The sequence below is a fragment of the Aquarana catesbeiana genome, linkage group LG12, assembly GCF_042186555.1.
Source record: "Aquarana catesbeiana isolate 2022-GZ linkage group LG12, ASM4218655v1, whole genome shotgun sequence".
Taxonomy (NCBI): Eukaryota; Metazoa; Chordata; class Amphibia; order Anura; family Ranidae; genus Aquarana; species Aquarana catesbeiana.
In genome coordinates this window covers 202,154,873-202,163,572 of record NC_133335.1, presented here as the reverse complement: position 1 = coordinate 202,163,572, position 8,700 = coordinate 202,154,873, and the positions used below count along the sequence as shown (strand labels likewise).

Sequence of the window (8,700 nt, the reverse complement as noted above, 5' to 3'; positions counted from 1 at the left end):
CTCTAACAGGTTTTAATCTAAGATTGGCCTGTATTTGGCTCCTACCATCTTCCCATAAACTGACCAGCTTCCCTGTCCCTGCTGAAAAATAGCATACCACAACATGAACATGCTACCACCATGTTTCACGGTGGGGGTGGTGTGTTCAGAGTGATGTGCAGTGTTAGTTTTCCGCCACACATAGCGTTTTGCTTTTAGGCCAAAAAGTTTAATTTTGGTCTCATCTGAACAGAGCACCTTCTTCCAAATGTTTGCTGTGTCCCCCACATGGCTTCTCGCAAACTTCAATTGAGACTTCTTATGGCTTTCTTTCAACAATGGCTTTCTTCTTGCCACTCTTCCACAAAGGTCAGATTTGTGGAGTGCACGACTAATAGTTGTCCTGTGGACAGATTCTCCCACCTGAGCTGTGGATTCCTGCAGCTCCTCCAGAGTTACCATGGACCTCTTGGCTGCTTCTCTGATGAATGCTCTCCTTCTCCAGCCTGTCAGTTTAGGTGGACGACCATGTCTTGGTAGGTTTGCAGATGTACCATACTCTTTCCATTTTTGGATGATGGATTGAACAGTGCTCCATGAGATTCTCAAAGCTTGGCATATTTTTTTATAACCTAACACTGCTTTAAACATCTCCACATTTTTATCACTGACCTGTCTGGTGTGTTCCTTGGCCTTCATGATGCTGTTTCTTCACTAAGGTTCTCTAACAAACCTCTGAGGGCTTCACAGAACACCTGCATTTATACTGAGATTAAATACATACAGGTGGATTCTAGTTACTAATTAGGTGACTTCTGAAGGCAATTGGTTCCATTAGATTTTAGTTAGGGGTATCAGAGTAAAGGGGGCTGAATACAAATGCACATCACACTTTTCAGATATTTTTTTGTAAAAAATTTTGAAAACCATTTATAATTTTTCTTCCACTTCACAATTATGTGTCACTTTGTGTTGGTCCATCACATAAAATGCCAATAAAATGCATTTATGTTTTTGGTTGTAACATGACAAAACGTGGAAAATGTCAAGGGGTATGAATACTTTTTTAAGGCACTGTACCTCTCATAAAACACAATGTGTTGTGCAAAGGGGTTGTGATGATGATTATTATTATTATTATACAGGATTTATATAGTGCCGACAGTTTGCGCAGCGCTTTACAACATTAGGGCAGACAGTACAATTACAATACAATTCAATACAGGGGGGAATCAGAGGGCCCTGCTCTTTAGAGCTTACAATCTAGGAGGGAGGGTCAAGTTATACAAAAGGGTAATAGTTGTGGGGGATGAGCTAAATAATGGATGTGTTGTAGCTCCCATAGCCCCATAGTCAGGTGGGCATAGCTTGGGACAAATGACCCCCCCCCCCCCATGGCAGTGCCATTTATCTGAAGGTAGTATTGATCGTCAAACACAAAATAATTGTGTTTGAGACAATACTTGGTGGCCTCAACAATGAAGCCGATTTGTCTATGGTGTAGATCAAAATAATGTAGAAGGAAATATTGTACCGTGAAGACCTACTTTTGGGGGGAGGGTGTGACTCTGTAGTAAGTAGGGACTATGATGGAGGGTGGGGGGGGGTGGAGACTCTGATCTAAGGGGAACTCTGAGATACCTCACAACTTTTTGAGATGGGAATGAGGGACCCCTATTAGCAAAAGTATGAAGGCATTGGACACGCCCCCTTAAAGGAGAATTATACAAAAATAAATTAGTTAAACCCACAAGTGCTTTTTTTCTACCACTACATTTCCTTTATATTGGCTTTTAAAATTTACAAATGCAGCAATTTAGAAATTGGATGAAAGGTTTAGCACCGGGAAACACTTTTTGAAAGATAAAAAGTGCATTTTATATACAATTATATGGATCAGACCAAAATGAGGAGGAAAGAGGGACTTTGTTCCAAATCAGGGACAGTTGGGAGCGATGATGTTCTGGTGGGGGGATCCTTTTGTAAGGGGGGTGGGGACTCATTTATACATACCTCCCAACATTTCAAGATGGGAATGAGGGACAACTAGTAGCAAACATAAGTAGGCATAGGACACGCCCCCAGCCACACCCCCTTAAAGGAGAATTAACCACAAAAAAAAGTTCATCAAATCCACAAGGGCTTTTTTTTTTTTTTACCACTACTATTCATTTATATTGGCTTTTAAAATGTACAAATGCAGCAATTTAGAATTCGGATGAAAGGTTTAGCACTGGGAAACACTTTTTGAAAGATAAAAAGTGCATTTTATATACAATTATATGGATCAGACCAAAATGAGGAGGAAAGAGGGACTTTGTTCCAAATCAGGGACAGTTGGGAGCGATGATGTTCTGATGGGGGGATCCTTTTGTAAGGGGGTGGGGACTCATTTATACATACCTCCCAACATTTCAAGATGGGAATGAGGGACAACTAGTAGCAAACCTAAGTAGGCATAGGACACTCCCCCAGCCACACCCCCTTAAAGGAGAATTAACCACAAAAAAAAAAGTTCATCAAATCCACAAGGGCTTTTTTTTTTTTTTTACCACTACTATTCATTTATATTGGCTTTTAAAATGTACAAATGCAGCAATTTAGAATTCGGATGAAAGGTTTAGCACTGGGAAACACTTTTTGAAAAATAAAAAGTGCATTTTATATACAATTATATGTGTAGCACTAACTCTCGGTGGAGCTGCTGGTTTAAGCGGGCTTGTTACCTTCACTCTCCTTCCGTCTGTTTTACCAGCACCGGGTCTAGGGTTCTGTTGAGTTTAACTCTATACGATGCACGCACCAACACTTGAATACGCTTTCAATGCTTTATTAAACGGTTTACTAAGGAAGTAGCAGGAAAGAGGCAGAAGGGAAACTGCAGAAGAAACTCAAATATCTTCTTGTAAGGTTCTTGACAAATGTCCTGGTAGGATTTAGATATTATAATAGAATGCGCTCCCCTCGTGGGACACACTCTTTGCTCGCCTGGATAGGCCTCTCTCACTTGCCTAGCAGCCAGTACGTAGCACGAACAAAAGTCTCTACCACAGACTTGTTTGGGATAAACCGGTACGATCCTCTGCCACAGGATGTATTGTTTTTTCTGCAATGAACATCAGTCACAGTGCTTGAACCTTTAAGCCAACCCGGCAACACTATGCTGTATAGTTACTTTTAGGATACGTCCTCCAACCGAGTCACCAGGCCCCTCTCCAGACCAGCACTCTGCGTGATCTTTCCATGACGGGTCCTCCCCTGGGATCTCCTCGGTTGTCCAGCTTCTTCCCTTCTGGATAGACAGCTCAGGACCATTCCTCGGCTGCTGTGGTAGGCCCCAGACAAGCTTCTGGGCCCACCCCTGCGCCGCAGCGGCATGAGCTCTCTAACGCATACCTATCGGCCAGGGGGGCCAGCAGGTGGCTGTAAAACGAACCCCAAAATATGGCGTCTGCCCCATAAATACCCTCGCCCAGAATGCAACTCGGAGGACCACCTCCACCGAGTTGTCTCCGGGACAGAAGAGCATCCATACGCTTCGACACGTTGCATTTCCAACATTGATCAGTAATAACAGCGACACCCACCGGTCAGTCTGGAAACACATACAACGTCAGCCAAGTTGGAACAGAGGCAAATCTAACCTATTTAAAGAACAAGTTACTAAATTTACCTAACATATGGTAGATCGCAAATCTACCAGCGCTACATATGGATCGGACCAAAATGAGGGGGAAAGAGGGACATTGCTCCAAATCAGGGACAGTCCCTCGAAATCAGGGACAGTCCCTCGAAATCAGGGACAGTTGGGAGCTATAATTATATATATATATATATATATATATATATAACAATGTTTTGAGTCTGTGAATATTAGTAAAAAAAAATACTCGGTGGCCCTGATAATGAAACATGTGGGGCCCCCGAGTTCTCCAATGTATGGATTCTCCTAGGTGAATGCATAGCTCCCAACTGTCCCTGATTTGGAGCAATGTCCCTCTGTCCCTCTCATTTGTCCCTCATTTTGGTCTGATCTATATAGTTGTATAAGAAAAAAATAAAACTTTTTATCTTTCAAAAAGTGTTTCCCAGCGCTAAACCTTTCATCTAAATTCTAAATGGCTGCATTTGTAAAATTCAATAGCTGGTTTAAAGGAATAGTAATGATTAAAAAAAAACAGCACTTGTGGCTTTAACTCTTTTTTTTTATATATAATTCTCCTTTTAAGGGGGTGTGTCCTATGCCTGTATACTTTTTATAATAGGTGTCCCTCATCCCTCGTTCTGGGCGGTATGGTTGGTGAATGTGGGTCACATGAATGATAACATAGGGAAGGATATGGATAGGGATCGGTGATTTGCAGGAATCTGATCCATGTATGAGGAGGAGGTCCCGGGAATACAAACCCCCTCCCCGCCCCCAACACACAACTATCGCCGTCCACGTGTCCACACACAGGAGGTGGGCGGGGACAGAAAATCTCGCTCTCGTTCTCCCGGCAGGACATTCTCCGCCCCCTCCCCGGACACGCCCCCGTAGTTTATAAAGACTCCCTCCCGCCTTTGTCGCGTCACTCTGCTGTGGAGCTGAGGCCGCCATCTTCTTCTTTTTGTGTCGCCATGCCGCGTGTTTATATCGGGAGACTCAGCTATCATGTTCGGGAGAAAGACATCCAGAGGTTCTTCGGAGGCTACGGGAAGCTGCTGGAAGTGGACCTAAAGAACGGGTGAGACGGGACTGTACTCTGCGGGGGGATGGGGTGGTTGAGGTGTGCGGCCTCTCGCGCGCCTGTCTGCACGTGTTCGGCCATTTTGTGACGGAAGAAGGGACGGCGAGGTGGAGGATCAGGCGGTGGTCGGTGTGAGGGGAGCCATGATCTGCGGTCGGTTATCCGCTCAAAATGGAGGCCATTGTGCTCCGCCGTGACGTCACCGTCCTCTCAGTGCGGGCACGTGCGGAGGACCTCCCACAATGCACCGCGCCGAGGCCCGCTCGACTGCAGAGTGTTTATAATCCATTCTGTCCATAGAGATGAGTGAGGATCGCGTACATTCAGGCCGGGCTCGGAGTGCGGCCTAGTCAGTCTGTGCTCAGTGGAGGAGTGTGTGCTGTGTTTGGTGCTGCAGTCATACAGTGTCAGAGATTGGAGGGCTGAGCTGTCCTATTACTGCTCTCTATTCATCCATGAGCAGCATGGCTGGAGGGCTGTCTGCTTATCTCTATAGATGGACAGTATAGTAAAACCCATGACCCATGTAGACGCTGATCTGAGGGATATGGGGGGGGGGGACACGCCGCTGATCTGAGGGATATGGGGGGGGGGGACACGCCGCTGATCTGAGGGATATGGGGGGGGGGACACGCCGCTGATCTGAGGGATATGGGGGGGGGACATGCCGCTGATCTGAGGGATATGGGGGGGGGACACGCCGCTGATCTGAGGGATATGGGGGGGGGACACGCCGCTGATCTGAGGGATATGGGGGGGGGGGGACACGCCGCTGATCTGAGGGATATGAGGGGGGGACACGCCGCGGATATGGGGGGGGGACACACGCCGCGGATATGGGGGGGGGGAACAAGCCGCTGATTTGAGGGATGGGGGGGGGCGCCGCTGATCTGAGGGGGACTCTGCTGGGGAACAAATAGATACAAGAATCTCCTGTGTTTGGGAGTGGGCCCTCACAATGAAAGTAGACTGAACCTCCATCCTGGCTGGTATAGATGGCTCTCGTCTTGCTGCCCTCATAAGATTGGGGAAGTCTGGAACCACACAAAATAGAGCGGGTGCACCGACCTAGTGCATTATCCTTAAAAAACATCACTTTGATAGAAAAAGTAGTATTTCACAAAATGACAATAAAATCAAGTTCACCACATAGCACAGCATCATCGCATCCACAGCACATCATACCACATGGCAGGAGAAGATAAAGCTCCAATAGGCTAACGCGTTTTGAGGGCTAGCCTCTTCCTCAGAGCCCTGGCTGATGGGGACGCTGATGGTTCTGAGGAAAAGGCTAGCCCTCAAAACGCGTTAGCCTATTGGAGCTTTATCTTCTCCTGCCACGTGGTATGATGTGCTGTGGATGGGATGATGCTGTGTGGTGAACTTGATTTTATTGTCATTTTGTGAGTATACTACTTTTTATATCAATAAAGCGATTGGTTTTAGGATAATGCACTAGATCGTTGCACCCTCTTTTTTTTGGACTCTGCTGGGGACCCTGATACACATAGGTGAGAGGAACTCTGGAGCCCTGATACACGGAGGTGGGAGGTACTCCCTGCTGGGGACCCTGATGAAAGCTAGGATCTCTAGGGAGCCACAGTGTAGATATTTGCCAGCACACCAAGGATCAGCACAAGGTGGCGTCCAAACGGTTTAGTTTATTGCATGATCACAACACAAAGAGGTGCAACGTTTCGGAGTCATGCAGGACCCCTTCGTCAGGCAAGTGATGACGAAGGGGTCCTGCGTGACTCCGAAACGTTGCACCACTTTGTGTTGTTATCATGCAATAAACTAAACCGTTTGGACGCCACCTTGTGCTGATCCTTGGTGTGCTGGCAAATATCTACACTGTGACTTGACCTAGTATCCAGCTGGTTGTTGCTGCAGCACCCGACCTTTAGAGCTTATACCGGGAACGTGTGCGATGTGAATATGAAAACATTGCTAGGGAGCCACAGTAGTGCGCCCCGGGGTGGGGGGGTGGTCCTCTTCCACATTCTTGCTGCCAGTCCCATGATGGTGCCCCCAAAGTCCCCCTAATGGTGCAGCACATGCACTGTAGAATACCCTGCAGCCTCCTAGGATTCATAATGTGTATTCCATCAGTCTATGGAATGCTGTTGCATAACGTGCAACATTGTCAGTGAAGTCATTAGCAGACTGTATGATGATGAATTAATTTGGTTTGGGTCCTCTTTACTGCTTGTGTGTTTTCATACAGTATAGTTAACATGAAGCACACATTCTTGGGACCATCATGCAGTTCCTAAGCAGTAACTAGTCAGACCCTCCATTTCCTTTGCCTAAAGCAGAGCTCCACCAAAAAAAAAAGATTAAAAGCCAGCAGCTACAAATACTGCAGCTGCTGACTTTTAAAAATTTCGCTCGGCTGCTACCGCCGCCATCCTCGGTGAGGGAATCAGGAAGTGAAGCATTGTGGCTTCACTTCCCGGTTCCCTACTGCACATGCGCGAGTCACTCTGCGCAAACTGGATGGTCCCTGCTGTCTCTGGGACCCATGTGCTTCTCAGCTGACACGGAGGAGGGGGTGCGGGAAGGGGCGTAGACTCCCGCAGGAGTCTATTCCCGGAAGTGCGTGCAAATACCTGTATTATACAGGTATCTGCACCACCCTCCCCCCTGAAAGGTGCCAAATGTGACACCATTTCTTGCTGTTGGTTTAGCTCTGCAACTAGTTGAGGACGCTGAACGTGATACACGCACCAAAAGAAAAAACTCCCACTCCCTGGCATTTCTCCGCTCTGATTAATCAAAGCCTGCAGTTAGTGTGTGATCACAGCTACTCTGGTGGTTGCTGCTGTCCAAATTAGGTATCCCCCCCCCCCCCCCCCCCCCCCCCGTAAAAAAAAGTGCAGTTTGAAGTGGTGTCCCCCCCCCCCCAAAAAAAAAAAAAAATTAAAAGCCAGCAGTTACACATACTGCAGCTGCTGGCTTTTAACAATAGGACATTTACCTGTCCTGTTTTGGTGTCCAGCAATGTTTCCATCAGCAGTCGGGTGCTGCCGCCATTGCGGGTAAGGGTACCCCGCAGTGTAGCCTTACGGCTTCATGCCGGTGTTCTGACATATAGTGTCCTCCTATCAGATAGTGTCCGCCCCGTACTGCGCAGGCGCAGCGCCTGCGTAGTACGGAGCAGCAGGAGATGCCGAAAATGTCCGAAGTTGATCAGCTGACCATCAGCTGTACACGGCGCTCGGGCACCTGTTAGCGATGGCTGTGTAAGAGGGCCCCTCGCGGGCTCGCTTCGCTCGCCACGCTTCGGGCACGGCCTCGCTGCGCTCGGCAACTATTTATTCTGACTCTATGTCCACTTGGATAGTAGGGAATGATCCTGGACATAGGGTAAGAATAAATGCGCAGCTGACGATCAGCTGTTGAACTTCGGAGACTTTCGGCGTCTCGTTTGTCCTCCGTACTGCGCAGTACAGGGCGGACACTTCTGGATAGGGGACTGTATTCGACAAGACACCGAGAACCCTACTGCACATGCGCGAGGCCCTGCTCCTCTCTCCTACTGGCCTTTCGTCAGGGAGAGGAGGAGGAGCCCTGCAGTGATGTCACGGGCTGCGGCCCGGCCTCCCGGAAGTTGGAACAGGATACTTATGACGCAGGTATCCTGTCACCCCCTCCCCTCGAAAGGTTCCAATTGTGGCACTGGAGGGGGAGAGGAGACAGAGGAGTGGAAGTTCCAGTTTTGGGTGGGACTCCGCTTTAATGAGTAAGGGAGGAGGCCTCAAAGTGATACTTCCCCTATTCCCTGCATTAAGGTACAAAACGCTCCAATAGGAGTTTCTCCCTCTCACCGAACACTTACCTGAATCCAATCTGCACAGCTCATCCCTACTCCTGGTCTCACTGGAGATTCTAAGCAGTGGGATGTCAGTCAAATCCTGTTAGGAGGAAGCAAGTGGCATGGATAAGCTGTGCTGTGTATCTTTGGACAAACTCATTCTGTCACGGGGGG

General features: G+C 47.8%; 1 protein-coding gene across 1 annotated transcript in view; it reads left to right on the top strand.

Moving 5' to 3' along the window:
• The first annotated feature begins 4,526 nt into the window (after positions 1–4,526).
• SRSF6 (serine and arginine rich splicing factor 6) overlaps positions 4,527–8,700 on the top strand; it is a 21,517-nt gene continuing 17,343 nt past the window's right edge. The window contains 1 exon segment of the mRNA XM_073606501.1: positions 4,527–4,706. Within this exon segment, the coding sequence (XP_073462602.1) occupies positions 4,600–4,706 (107 nt within the window). The 5' untranslated portion in view covers positions 4,527–4,599.